The following is a 15,445-nucleotide window of genomic DNA, read 5'->3' on the forward strand; positions in this document are numbered from 1 at the left end:
GACTACAAACCTGTACGTCTTTGGAGTGTGGGGGGAAACCGGAGCTCCTGGAGAAAACCCACGCAGGGTATGGGAAGAACATACAAACTCCCTAGTCAGTACCCGTAGTCAGGATTGAACTCGGGCCTCAGGTGCTGTAAGGCAGCAACTATACCACTGCGCCACAGTGCCGCCCTACCAACCCACAGGAATGAACTAGAGCACGGAAAAGAGGAAATCCCCCTGGTCACAGGGAGAATGTGCAAACACCTCAGATAGTACGAGTTGCCAGGGTTAAACCCTGGTCAATGGAGCTATAAGGCAGTAGCTCTTCTAGCTGTGCCATCCAACATCTCAAGTTATAAAAAGCTAGAACATCCAGACATCATGAAAACATCCCATGAATAGAAATTTATACCATTATTCATTCTTCCAAGTATACTTTAATAACTTACGTGTCCCAGTGTTGGTCCCCTTGGCATTATGGTTGCTTTGTTAATGGGCATAGCATACTTTGTAAAATGAGCTACTATGGCATGCCCAGATTCATGGTACGCTGTGATTGTTTTGTTTCTTGCATCAATCTGAATACTTTTGCGCTCGGGACCTGTTAATAGTTGATAACAGCCGTAAGCAAATAGAAGCTTTTCAAATAAGATATACTTTGTTCAAACTCCATGTAATACAAAATTAGTTTGAGCATCTGCCAAAAAAAGCTTTTAATTAACACATTTCAGTATATTTTAATTTTTTATTCCAAATTATTTTTAATATTTGTATCAAATTACAATTTGGGGCTCTTAAAATTCTGATTCAGCTTGGAAATATCTTGAGAATAATCATATTTTATACAGTCCAGCCCCCCTTGATTACTGTTTGGATTTTAGCATCTTTATAGAAAAGGTATCTTGGGAGATAGAGATTTCTCCCAAGCACGTTTTGCACAATACACAAGTTAGTGAACAGAATTTTCCAAACAACATTAAAACAAACACGTTTCTGCAAATAAAACCTTATTCATCTTATTGTGGGCTAAATTTATTATTGACCTGGTACGGTTTACATTCCAAATTTGTTTTAACACAGATACAACATTTAACCACACAGGTTTTGGAAAATTTAAGTCTGTTATCTTCCTTCCACAAAGAATTTAAAAACAAGGCAACATTACAGGTAGCATCGTTCTGAGAAAGTCAAAATTCAAATAGCCAGTTAGAACCTACCCATCAGGATTTTGTCCTTGGCAAACTCCAAGTCTTTCATTGTTACTTGATCTTTTTCATCTACAGCTGCTTTCAGAGCAGCCTGGTTCACCAGATTCTCCAGTTCTGCCCCCGAGAAACCCACTGTGCCTCTGGCTATAATTTCTGGATCAATTGCTATAAAAAAAAAATTAATGTCAGATCATACAAAATATCACCGCAATAATAGTCTCGTTTATGGAACATCTGCAGCTTACCTGGATCAATTTTAACTTTGGCAAGATACCACTTAAGTATCTCTACTCGCCCTCTAATATCTGGTCTGGGAACTGTAACTTGCATGTCAAATCTACCTGGACGGATAAGAGCACTACAGAAAAACAAAAGAAGCTGGGCATCAATTTGTGATATGACCAAATTTAGAAATATTTTCTTTTGACATTGATGTACAACTGCAAAGTTAACATAATGTATTGGACAATTGTCAAATTAGATCAAAGCTGTTAACTCAAGATAGATTGATATTTTCCATTTTAAAGCAGTTTTTTGTTCATTAGATTATAAAACTTGTCAAAATGGAAAAAACAGTAAAAATGGTCACAATATTAGGTGCTGCACTACCATTTTTCATAATGATGCAGGTTTCTTTTGATAAATGTTTGAATATATTAAATATTCCTTATGTGATTTTTAAGAAAATCTAATTATGTCGATCTACATTTCAAGATCATAGCAGCAAAAATCTCTAAAACAGTATTGTCTAAAAGTCCAAACTTCTTCATCCGTTGAATACAGAAGATTTTAATAAATACAGAAGGCCAAATCTGCCAGACCTGCTGGGCTCCATGGTCCAATGGCCTAATCCAGCTGCTGAGATTCACCAGAATTAATGTGGGTGAAAGTGGTGGCCATTCACTGGCAAACCACCAGCAACTATTCTAAATGGGAAACTGGAACAGCAAGATCTGGCCTTCATAAGTCATAGGAGCAGAAGTAGGCCCTTCACCCCATCGAGCCTACTTCGCTATTCAATCATGACTGATCCAGCTTTCCCTCTCAACCCCATTCTCCTGCCTACTCCCATAACCTTGGACACCCTTGCCAATCTCCACCTTGCAGATACCAAATGCCTAGGACTCCGCCGCCATCTGTGGCAGAATTCCAGAGATTCACCTTCTGACTATAGAAATTCCTCCTCATCTTCTTCCTAAAAGGTACATACTTTTATTCTGAGGCTACTCCCTCTCGTTCTAGACTCTCCCACTAGTGGAAGCATCCTCTCCACCAATTCTATCCAAGCATTTCACTATTCGGCGAGTTTCAATGAGGTCCCCCCCTCATCCTTCTAAACTCCGAGTACAGGACGAGTGCCTTCGAACGCTCATCCATAGGTTAACTCAATCATCCCCAGGATCATTCTTGTCAACCTCTTCTGGACCCACTCCAATGCCAGCACATCCTTCCTTAGATATGGGACCCAAAATGACTCGCAATACTCCAAATGTGATCCGACCAATGCCTTTAAAGCCTCAGCATTACATCCCTGTTTTATATTCTAGTCCCCTCAAAATAAATGCTATTCTATTTAAGAAATAAACTACATAATCTTACTTGTCCAAAGCTTCAGGAAAATTTGTGGCTCCTATAATGATGACGCCTTCATTGGGCTTGAAACTGATGGAAAAACAAAATATAGTATTAACGATAAAACGTTTTTGTAATTCACAGAAACACAAAGCATGGGAGGATATCTATTTAGCTCAATGCCCTTGCCGCTGCAGACAAAACCCAATCACCTTATCACACACAACCACCTGTACTCTTGAAGTATTCGCCACCCCTTCTTTGAAAAATGTACCCAGGCTGCTTTTGAACAGCAACGCTATCTGCTTCCTTTATACCCGCAACCCTTGCTGTATATACCAGCCCTTCACCAATTACCACCTACAAATCTTTTGGCAATATGCTGCAGTGGATTAAGGATTGTTTGATGAATAGAAGAAATAGATAGGTAATTTATGGGTTGGTAAGCCGTGACATCGGGGGTGACAAAGATAGTTACGGGAAGTCGATCTGTTCATAATTCATATTAATAACTAGTGTTTGGTATCATTAAGGATACTAAACTAGGTGGCAGGGTGGATGACGAGTAGGATGCAGAGGTATTGGTGTATATAGTCAAGCCAAGTGATTGGACAAGGATATGACAAATGAAAAACAACGCCATCTAATTGGATAAAAAATAAGCAGAGCAACATTTTTCACATTTCCTTCTGACAATGCCATTTCTGTCCACAAAATCTATGCTGGTTTGCAGTGCAATCCTATTGGCCAATAATTTTCTTCAGATCTATTCACCCAATACTCCTTTCAACTTCACCAGATTCTACCAATTGATACACGAGGCACAAATTCCTGTGGTCAATTAACCTCCAACATACATGTATGTCATTTGAGACTAGGGAAAAAACCAGAGAGGAGATGGAAAACCATACAGTCATGGGGAAAACATGCAAAAAATCTACAGTCCTACCAGATGATGGAATCAAACCCTGGTCAGTGGAGTTGGGAAGCAGCAGCTCTACTAGCTGCACCACTGTGTCACTGGGATTCATCAGGACCTAAGTATACTTGAACATGAATCATTGATGGTATTCAGGTTCTGCAAACAATTGGGATGGCATTTGTTGCAAGAGTAAGTCCAGAGTACAGAGTATAGGAATTTTGCATCATTACGTTGAGAGCGCATCTGGAAGTGTACACAAGGATGTATATACTGTTGCACTTGATCTAACGAAACTAATTGCTGGGATTTGGGCTCTGTTAAACAGCAAGAGATTAAGCATACTCAGTGTTCAGGTGATTTCAGAGCAAAGTACAAAACTCTAAAGGAACTTGAAATGGTAGATGCAGAGCTGACATCTCCAGTGATTGGAGTGTCTAGAATCAGAGCTCAGTCCAAGAATAAAATTCATACTTGACAGGCAACAATTTTCTCAACAAAGAGAACAATAGAGGCTCAGCTGTTAAGTATCCTCGATAGAGATTTTCAGATATTAGCCCAGTGAAAGAAACTGAAAACGAGGTACCAAAACCACCATGATTGTATTAAACAGTGGAAATGATACAAGAAACCAAAGGCCTATTCCTGTGTATTTTTCTTAAATTCTATGTCTTCCTCTCATGACACATGTTTCTTTTGCCAATTCGCTTCATTTTAAATCCCCTGGTGTTTGACTGTTCCACCAATGCTAAATTCCTCATATTCCCTCTTGACAATCTCAACCTTAAGAACTCCAGATTCTACATTTTATCCAACTTGTAACAAAAGTATTTTCTCCCCAGCATAATTATAGGAAAACCCTATTACATCCTCCCAAGCTCTTCATAGCAGTCTAGTTTATGACTATCCTCCTTACAGTTCCCTGAGCTGTTCTCAAACTGGAAGTATGAAACACCAATGCACATCGTACCTCAGTCAGGAAGGGTCCCAACCCGAAATGTGGTTATGGGGAGAAGACAAGAAAAAGGGGTTAGGAGGGAGAGACAGATCAGCCATGATTGAATGGTAGAGTAGACTTGATGGGCTGAATGGCCTAATTCTGTTCCTATCACGTATGATCTTATGAAATGCCACCTGTCATTCCTCTTGGTAGCTGCAATTTGAACAGCTGAGTTCCTCCAGTAGTTTTTTTGCCTTACACAAGTATGTATGCAAGTACCACACCCAGGGCATGATGTAATATTCCAGTTGGACCAAAGTAGTGTTTTATAAAAGCTTATCACAACTCTTGCTCTTGCACTCTTGGCATCTATTTACAATGCCCCAAGTTGTAATTGATATCAACTATTGTCAATGCCTTGTACACATATACTCCCAAATCACCACCCTTGCACACTTTTAGTTATGTCCTCTTGTTCTTCCAACTGAAACATTTTCTTTTCTGCCTGCACTTGTTCTATACCCCTCCACGTTGTTCTTAAGTCCATCTAAGGCCTCTTTAATACCACTATCATATTTGTTTCCACCACCACTCCTGGCAGCGGGTTAAATCCACTCCGTGTAAAAAACATGCCTGTGCACAGTCTTCAAACTTTCCCCTTTTCACCTTAAACTTTGCCCCATAATATGTGACATTTCCACATTTGGAAAAGGTTTGACTGTCGATCTTATCTATGCTGCAATTTCATAAACTTCTTTCACATCTCCTCTGTGCCTCTGATACTCCACAGAAAATAAGCCAAGTTTGTCCAACCTCTGAATAGCCAATACCCTTCAATCTAGGGTTATCCAGCATTATTCAGCACCCAGTCCAAAGCATCCACATCTTTCCTGTAAAAGGGTGACCAAAACTGCACACATTAGGTATAACGATCCTCCTAACAGCTCTCCGTACAGTTTTCAAATTCGAAGCATAAAGCAGCAGTGGACATAGTACATTGGGAGCAGTCACATAAGTAATCTTTCACTTCACAAAAAAATTGCATGGCTAGTATTTATTGCCCATAAGAAAGTGCATCACCTTTTTGAACTGTTGTAAAGGCACTCCTAAGGTGTTTTTGGGAGCTCTAGCATTTACACTCAGCCACAAAAAGGGGATCCAGTGCCCATTAAACCAGATGATTCACAATAAAATTTACTTTTAGTGTTAGGCTTACCCATCCATTTCTGCAAGAAGTTGATTTATGGTCTGTCTGGAATAGGGATGCATGGGTGATTCAATTCTTTTTCCACCTACAGAATCCAGTTCATCAATAAAAATGACACAGGGTGCATTGGCTTTTGCCTCTCCTAAAGCATACACAAGGAAAAAAGAGCAAGATAAATAAAAAAAATAGTGAGAAAAGAAAAGAATAATCACATTTCCATTTGAAAACCAGAATACATACTAAATAAGTTCCTTATCCTACTAGCTCCAACACCGACAAACATTTCATCAAATTCTGATCCTGACGCATAATAGAATGGTACATCAGCTTCACCAGCAACTGCTCTCGCAAGAAGAGTTTTCCCATTTCCAGGAGGACCAATTAAAAGAATGCCTAAAATTAAACAAATGGGCACATCAATTTAAAATGAGATACATATATATTTTGTAAACATAACTGAAATTGTAGAAATAGCACCTCAGATGCTTATAATAAACATCTAAGGAAAACTATTCTGCACAAAGAAGCATTTAGGATGCACTAACAACTAAAATTAGACGGATATTTTTTTGATGTCAGTACAACTTTATCAAATGGCATGCAATGGTTTGTTAATCCAACATATTGCATTTCATTTAAAATGTACATTCCTCATTTTCATTCATTTCTAATAACTCCTGTGAGGAATTCAATCAATTAACACTCAAACGTCACTGCAGAACAAGTCCTTCCTTAAGAAATTTGATTTGGCAATATTTTCTGAGGGTTGGCTGCAAAAGACATTTAGAACAGTAAAAGATGCATGACAAAATTGTCACATTTTTCAATTGCATACCTTTAGGCAGTTTGCCTCCTAACACGGTGAATTTCTGAGGGTTTTTTAAAAATTCTACCACTTCCTGTAGCTCATTTTTTGCCTCTTCTACCTGAAAACAAAATCAGAAAAGTACTCGCAAATGAATCTCAAAATGTAAAATATTTATCAATCGTCAATACGAATTCTACCTACCCCTTTCACATGTTCAAATGTTACATTCTTCACCTGAATAGGATCCACTGCTGCATCCAGTCCTGATGTAGTACGAAATCGCACTGGTGAAGAGATTGTTACAAAATGAAATGCTAGCCCCTGAAACTTCCCATTTCAAATTAATTGAATCCCACGTGTAAAATAGATTAGTGGTGTGCAATTATCAGTTTTACCCCACTTACAAAAATCATTAAATAGTAAAAATATTTTGTTATTGAAATGAAAGGAGCAAATTCTCCCTTTCAGCTTCACACAGCACTAGACAACCAAAGGGTAGTACATAAATAAATATTTACCAGACAAAAATGGCGTTCTGGATAGACCATAAATTCCAAGCAACAGCAGGAACAGAAGAACTAATCTTGTCCTCCTTAAAGAATCTGGAAGAGTTGAATATAAACAAGTCCGAAGGGTCACATATAAAACAAATCAATTATTCAATAGAATTGTTTATAAGTGCCATGGCAGCAGAAAGTATTTGAGAAAACCAGTTCACCACATATCCCGAGGCAGCTGCACAGTGGAGGCCTTCAAGGTGCCACGGCTGTGGCACCTCCCAAAGGCTTGATGGGACTGGGAACCCACCCGAAGGATCGGACAGCGTAACCGGGAGGGAGCTGGAGAGTTTGGCTGCTAGGAGTGGAGGACGAACCAGGGTAATGCCTCAAGCGCGTTCAAGGAGGCGGCAGAAGGCGCCCCCGGGATACAAAGATGGCCTGGCAAGGAGAGGGACATTAGTTTACAGGAACTGCTCCAGTAGATCGAATGTGCAGGCGGACCAGACCGAATAACGGTGCCAAACACGGCAGCGTCTATATGTATAGTATATGTAAAAATAATTTATCTGTGCAGTTGCATGAGAAATAAAACACTATTGAACTATTGACAAGATGTTTTACCAATGCATTTTATGGCTTGAGCCCTTTTCACCTTCTACCTTAGAAAGTAGGCTTCTATCAGCTGGTTTCTTTTTAAATCATTTCAAGTGCTCAGCTAGAGAAAGGAATATTTTTGAAGAAACAAGTTTGAGCATTAAAATGAAAAATAGGTTTTACATTTTTCAAAACCCAATTGCTCCCAGAATAATTTTGGGGCAATTTCCAAGAAAAAAAAATTCTTACTATGTCTTGAAACATTCATCCAAGCCATTAAAAATCTTAAGCTTGATTATTCACTACTTTTGCCTTGCAGGCCATCTTCCAAAACACATTTATTTAGAGATATGGTGGAAATTGCTCCTTCAGCCTACCAAGTCTGCGTCAACCAATAACCACCCGTACACTAGTTCTATCCTACACACTAGCGACAATTTACAGAACACAATTAATCTACAAACTTGCACGTCTTTGGAATGTGGGACAAATCCAGAGCACCCAGAGAAAACCACAGGCAGAACGCACAATCTCAGTACAGACAGCATCCGTAAACAGGATCAAACCCAAACTCATTGGAATCACAACTCGCACCGTTCTTATTTTTTTATTCCTGCACTGCTTTTAATCAATCACTGTTAGCAGTTTCAGCTGCCTTGGCCAAAAACTAAAATTCCCTCTTAAAATGCACCCTTTACACCATATTTTTCATTCCATGCCTTTTGCAGCACTATTTTTGGGATAATATTCCTGCCTGGGGAGGATACAAAGGAGCCACATAAATGCAAGCTGTGGTTCCAGTTAATAGTTTGCTCATCTTCGAACATCATCCTCATAGTCATGAAACAACCTTAAACCTGAAATAACTGTCTTGTCCCACAGATGCTACCTGACCACGCTTTAATCCTGTTCCTTCTAGTTTCATTATCAAATTCACTACGAATCAAATTTCAAAGATTCTACAATGCCGTTTTTCTCAGCCAACAATTTGCTCAAAAGGGTACTTTTATCATATTTTCCATGCTCCTGCCTGGATCTAGACAACAAGTGGGAAGTGCAAGACCATGAGAGAGATGGGAGCTGTCTTCATTATGGTATCATCCAGGGTCAAATAACGATAGCATTCACAAGTCTACACAAGAACTTCAATTGAAGCTTTGAAGACAAATCAGCAGTAGCCAATGCTAGAAGATTAGAGATAGCAGGAAAATAGACATTTTAAAAAAGCTTCATTTTTACACAATGAAAATATACTTTGTAAATACTTCACACTAACTTACCATTGGTTCTCTGTGTGAGAGCTTGTGCTTTTAGAAAGCCTTCTGCAAAACCAGTTTTAAAGAGATCCTGATGAGCTTCAGGAATATTTTTAGTTTTAATCAAACTGTCCAAATTTTCAACCTCTCTGCCTCGGTCTCTCAACAGAAGTCCCTACAAATAAAGATGTTAATGCTATAATAGTATTTCCAAACAATTGCTACTGCCACAATACAAATACTAACTGCTTACCTTCATAAAAGAAGGGGCAATATTTTCTGCTTCAACGGTATTTTCAGTTGCTACAGGTCTCCTTGCTCTTGATTTCAGCGTTTTAAAGCCTCGCCTTTGCTCTCGGACTTAAGAAGATTTATGCTCATTAATACCGCTTCACACAACAAAAATTTTAATGCAAGTATAATTTATAATGACATGTCCAGCATACATACATGGCAATAGATGAAGATTGGAACACAAGGTCGGTAGAAACGCTGGATGTTGTTGAGAAAACTGAGATGCACGCAGCACTTTGAAGACATTGTTTGAAAATCCTAAAAACAGAATCAGAAAATTCACAAAACAGAAGGAGACCATTCAGTTCATGTGTCCATCTGATCAGTTATACAGCTTGATTCAACCTTCCAGCACTGGGCAACATCTATATGGATCACAGCCCCTGCAAGGACACATCTAAATAGTGTTAAAATGTGATGAAGTTCTCCAGATCCCAAAAGCTTTGAGAGCATTTCCTCCCTCATCTTCCACCCATCACTTTAAATCGATGCCACCTGGTTTTGCAATCAAAAGCTTTAGATCCTCCTCAGAGATACAGCACTAACCATTAACTCCTATTTTTATACTAAACTTACCTCCACATATTTTATTCTCTTGACATTGCAACTTACCCAACTCATCTCTCAGTGAATACTCCCCTTTCCGTGTTTTATCTCCCATGGGCTACTTCACACTTCTCTGCTTTAACCTGACTGATTACTGCTTCTTACAGTTAACAGCTTTCCTCCTCACTGTCAACCAATGTTTCCACCATTAACAATCTGTATTAAGCTTACTACATGCAAATCTAAACCATTCAGCCATATTACAGGGAAAAGAGGCGGCACGGTAGCGCAGCGGTGGAGTTGCTGCTTTACAGCGAATGCAGCGCTGGAGACTCAGGTTCGATCCTGACTACGGGTGCTGCACTGTAAGGAGTTTGTACGTTCTCCCCGTGACCTGCGTGGGTTTTCTCCGAGATCTTCGGTTTCCTCCCACACTCCAAAGACGTACAGGTATGTAGGTTAATTGACTGGGCAAATGTAAAAATTGTCCCTAGTGGGTGTAGGATAGTGTTAATGTGCGGGGATCGCTGGGCGGCGCGGACTTGGTGGGCCGAAAAGGCCTGTTTCCGCGCTGTATATATATGATATAAGAGTACTGATAAATCCTGTGGTATTCCACTGGTAACAGCCTTCCAATCACAAAAACATCCATGAGCCATTTCCTCTGCTTTCGGCAGTGTACCAACTCAGGGTCTAATAGGCCACTCACTTGGACTCCCATTGGCTTTAACTTTGAGTCGTGCGACATATAACAAATTATTAAAAACCTTGTCGACATCCAAGAAACCTACATCAAAGACACTGCCATCAACTTGTTAACTTCCTCAGAAAGTTACTCAAAGAAATCCCATACTGATTGGCTTGACAAACCCGAGTCTTTGGATTTTAGTTGATTTTATTTGTTTGAATTTTTCTCCCATATTGTTTTTGCTATCCAATGTCTAGCTTTGAATTTCATCCTTGCATTTCCTTTATTCCATGCTATTTAATTAACATTTGAATGATTTTTATACATGGCATATATAACATTCTACTTCTGCTTAGGTTTAAGCACCATTAAGATTTCTTTGGAATCTCTGGCACAGGGAGTCTTAATTATCCATAGAAAAGTTTACAATTGAAGTCAGTGATTAAACAGAGACAGAGAGCGTCCTTTCTAGTGGTAATGAAAAGTGGCAAGTTAACTGAAAATTTGATGTGCTGCATTTAATACAGAAAGTTGCTTCTTTACTATGACATATACCTTTTTAAAGAGAAACAAGTCACTTACCATGTTTATTTTCAAAGAAAGACTGTGATGAAACATGGGATATTTGCCATCTGGATGAACCCGAGTTTGAGTTAATTGGAGACAGGCATGGAAGTAATCTGTCTACCAATTCATTCAGCTGGCTGGGTTTTAAATCAGACAGCCCAAAATCCCTTAAATTACACAGAGGCTGAAAAGAAAAAAAAAGTCTTAACATCTTAAAACAAATGTTTTATCTTAGTTAAGACTACTGTTAGACCAACATTATTTAAAACGTGCAAAATCTGATGCAACCCACTCCTGCTTACACAGATCAAATTACTTTTAAGACCCCACTTTTTAGTGAATACTCCAATTTAGTGAATACTCCCATTAAAAACCCATTTTAAAAACAAAATGTAATCTGCTTTATATACTGGTAAGAAAAAAGTATATTACTTAGAATTAACTGTTGAGATTTGGCGTCAGATTAGTTTGGCACAGGAATCCAAATGGGATTCAGAATGAGAATACCAGTACACGAATGAGTTAAATTGTTACATTAATTAATAATTAAAATACTTTCTAATGATACACTACATAGTGCATTAATACCTTAAATTTGTTGATCAAGTCTAAATAAAGTAAAAAGGGGAAATGTGGACATAAAAACATTCAATATACACATTGATCACCAAGGCAATAAAAACCACAAATTTATTTCTAATGGGAGTAAACTGCCAAAAAGCAGACTTCGTTAGACCAAACAGAATACTGTTCAATGGGTGCTTTATTTGTCACATATGCAACTGCACAGTGAAAATCTTTTTGCATATATTACTCATGCAGGTAAAATGCTACAAGTTAACCAGAAATGGCCCTATACCCTTCAGGAAATATTGAAGTGAAGTTTATTTTGATGCAAAGAGCATCATCAGAAAATTGTTAGAATGGAGGTCTGAAGTTGTGAGGAGAGATTAGACAGGCAAGGTTTATTCTCACTGGAATGTATGAGGTTGAGGGGGTGACCATGGAGGTTTTAAAATTATGGGGCAGAGGGGTCCAGAACTAGAGGGCCCACTTTTAAGGTGCAAAGGGATACATTTAACAGAGATCTGAGAGGTAGGTTTGTCCACAGAGGGCTGAATATTTGGAACAAGCTGGCACAGGTGGTGGTAGAGGCAGATATAATTAAATTACATGAAAATTTAAAAGACATTTGGAAAGTACTTGCATAGGAAAGGCGTAGAAGGAATCAGACATAGTGCAGGCAATGGGGTTTGCAAAGAGAGATATCACTGTCAGCACAGCCCATCATAGTGGGCTGCAAGAGCCCATTACAGAGCTGTGCATTTCTATGATTCCGAGTCAAAGTATACTTTAATTGTATCCTGTTGGACACTGCAGAATTCATGCCTGTGAAATCAACCATCTTCTGTTCTTTCATCTTTGCTACAGTATTGATATATTTTGGTGTCACAGTGGAAATCAGTTTTCCCATCCCCTGCAACAAGTAGCAGTATACTACAACACCACCATCACACGAGTTTTCATCTTTTAGGAAAGGAATGATTTAAAAAACATTTACAGAATACAGCATTTGATTTTATACATTTATATTTCATTATAAACATTACCTCATTAACTTGATCATGCTCTTGAGGTACCTCACGTTGGAGACACTGTATGGATGCAGAACTAACCGAGCTTGCTGAGCTTTTTAGTGAATGAAAGGTGCTGATCAGCTGACTAAGGGGAACTGTTACCTAAAAAAATTGTAATACAAAAGAGATTAATAAAAATGTTTAGACTTTCAACAAGTATAACAAGGATTAAAGTTTATGTATTAATTATAAGAGATTTACTTCAAGACACAAGTTAATAGCAACGTTAATAATTTGAATTGCTGAAAACAAATGGATTTTGTTTAAAGACAGGAGCGAGTGACAGATTTTAATGAATGCTTTCAGTATATCTGCTTCAAACCTGCCCACACCAGTCTATTGCCCAAAGCTTGAAACTGAAGTCAGTCTCAGACTGGTAACTTTTTCAAACCGATAGTTAATGTCAAAAGCAAGAACAGTATTCCAAGACTTCAGGATTACCCAAAGCATTGAGACCAAACGGAGGACTTGGGTCTCTGCTGCTATACAAGAAATCTAAGCAGAAGTCACTAAGCAATATATCATTGATCAGCTCACCGAGTTCCTACCAATCCTCAGGCACACATTCATCATGCACTAATCAGTTGTATTCTCCCCACCTTCCTATCAACCTTATTTACAGTAGCCTGTAATCAACTACCATTCTATAGATGTGTAGGAAGGAACTGTAGATGCTAATTTAAACCAAAGATAGACACAAAAAGCTGGAGTAACTCAACAGGTCAGGCAGCATCTATGGAGAAAGGGAATAGGTAAGTTTTGGGTCAAAACACTTCAGGTCTGAAGAAGTGGTCTTGCCCCAAAACATCACCTTGTGGCGCGTCGAGAAAGGCCCGAAACAAAGGCAAGGAGCCGGGTATTTTGCGGCGTTATGGTTTATTACACGGTTATCAAACGGGTCGAGTCAGCCGGAATGGCTTTGCGCCCAAAACCTTGTCCTTTTATATGTAGTACCGGACCGCCCCCCTGGACTGGTCCATTCCCGTGCCGAGGGGTCGGTAGTGGTATGGCCCGACCCTTGGGAGCCGCCACAACCTATTCCTTTTCTCCAGAGATGCTGCCTGACCCGCTGAGTTACTCCAGCATTTTGTGTCTACCAATCTCTATACCTTTGGGAAGTGGAAGAAATCTGGAGCACAGGTGCTCCTCAATTTATGATGGGGTTACATTCTGAGAAACCCATCGTAAACCGAAAATATCGTACGTCGAAATGCATTTAATACACCTGATCAAGTGGCCAGAAGCGAGCAACGGCTCGCTACGGGTAGCTGCCATTGCACCATCACAAAGTCGAAATATCGCAAGTCAAAGCATCATATTGCGGGGAGTCCTCAGTGGGCCGAGTGCAAGTGTGCGGCGAAACGGAAGTCGGTGGAGTTGTGTAGAGTATTGTGTATATTTATGATTGCCACATTAACAGATATGATTGCCACAGAAAGAATGCAGAATAGATTCACCACACTGTTATCTCAAATGGAGGGCTGTATTTTTCAGGAGCTTAGATAGGTTCCATTTACTTCCATTGGAATGTAGAGGCCGAGGGATAACCTTAGAGGTTTAGAAAATTATGAAGAAACAGATAGTCACAATGTTTCACCCAGGGCAGGGGAGTCTAAAGTCAGGCATAGGTTTAAGTTGAGATGGGGGGGGAATTTAAAGATCCAAGGGTTCTGTTTCCCTCGGAGGGCAGTCGATATTTGGAATGTGACAGTGGAGACATATAATTTCTAAAGATTTGTACGGATATTTGGATAGGAAAGAAATAGAGGTCAATAGATCTCATGCAGTTAAATAGGATTAGCATAAATAGTATCACACTTGGCATGGACACAGTAGGTGGCAAGGGGCCATTTCTGTGCTCTAAGTTCTATGATTCCATTTCCGAGCTATGTACATGTTTAAAGGAGCTGTGGAAATATTTTAAGTGAATCCTTCAGCTCTTGGAGAAGAAACACAACCCCAGATCAGTCTCCATGTTATACTCAATTACAAATAAAACTATCAAGAAATACTGGAGAATGATCATTTATTGCTGTCAATTAATTTTAGTAAAGGGCCTGTCCCACTTAGGCAATTTTAAGGTGACTGCCGGCGACTAGGCTGTCGCCGACAGTTCGCTGGGGTGTCGCGAGCATGATCGTGAGGAGTCTTCAAAGAATCGTAGTGGATCTCAGGGCGTCGCTGAGAAACCAACCGGTATGAAATTTCTCGGCGACAGCTGGCTTGTTGCCAGGTATCGTTGCTTATTGCGGTCGCTGTCGCATGCTGTCCCCAGGTTTGCTAGATGCATTTAGAAACACAATATTAAATTAAGTAAAGTCATTTGAAGATACCATAAAATACTTGTGTTTAACCAAATTATTTACCGTCAGGACATTTGACAGGTAGATTGGAGGCGACAGTTTGACGGTCAGGTAAGCGTGGGAATTTTCACGATGTTTATGGCCATCAGCGATTACATTTAAAGTAGGCTCCCAACCCAGATATGCAACCCAGAAACCAGATATGCATCTCCCGTACATTTTCAACGAATGCCCACACTCCGCACAAAAATCCACTTTTAAAATTAAATTTCTTAATACTGCTATTAGTAAACTGGAAGTCAATCCAGTTTATGCCTTGTTACAGTGAAGCTTGGTTTTCAAGTAACCCGGGCAAGATGTTATATTTCAAAACTCTCAAGTACTTACCGACTTGTCAATGATTTCAGCGAAAATTACGGAG

The 15,445-nt window shown here is 39.4% G+C and overlaps 1 protein-coding gene across 1 annotated transcript in view; it reads right to left on the minus strand.

The window, feature by feature from the left end:
* Nucleotides 1–15,445, minus strand: part of LOC144602820 (ATP-dependent zinc metalloprotease YME1L1-like) — a 37,750-nt gene that overhangs the window by 13,478 nt on the left and 8,827 nt on the right. The window contains exons 2-15 of the mRNA XM_078415944.1: nt 12,695–12,823; nt 11,100–11,268; nt 9,440–9,541; nt 9,243–9,349; nt 9,014–9,164; nt 7,158–7,241; nt 6,837–6,923; nt 6,667–6,753; nt 6,072–6,224; nt 5,841–5,973; nt 2,793–2,855; nt 1,439–1,551; nt 1,203–1,358; nt 435–586 (exon numbers count right to left, since the gene is read on the minus strand). Coding sequence (XP_078272070.1) covers nt 435–586; nt 1,203–1,358; nt 1,439–1,551; nt 2,793–2,855; nt 5,841–5,973; nt 6,072–6,224; nt 6,667–6,753; nt 6,837–6,923; nt 7,158–7,241; nt 9,014–9,164; nt 9,243–9,349; nt 9,440–9,541; nt 11,100–11,268; nt 12,695–12,823 — 1,686 coding nt within the window. The remainder of the gene's footprint in view (nt 1–434; nt 587–1,202; nt 1,359–1,438; nt 1,552–2,792; nt 2,856–5,840; nt 5,974–6,071; nt 6,225–6,666; nt 6,754–6,836; nt 6,924–7,157; nt 7,242–9,013; nt 9,165–9,242; nt 9,350–9,439; nt 9,542–11,099; nt 11,269–12,694; nt 12,824–15,445) is intronic.

The sequence above is a fragment of the Rhinoraja longicauda genome, chromosome 2 (genome assembly GCF_053455715.1).
Source record: "Rhinoraja longicauda isolate Sanriku21f chromosome 2, sRhiLon1.1, whole genome shotgun sequence".
NCBI classification, from domain to species: domain Eukaryota; kingdom Metazoa; phylum Chordata; class Chondrichthyes; order Rajiformes; family Arhynchobatidae; genus Rhinoraja; species Rhinoraja longicauda.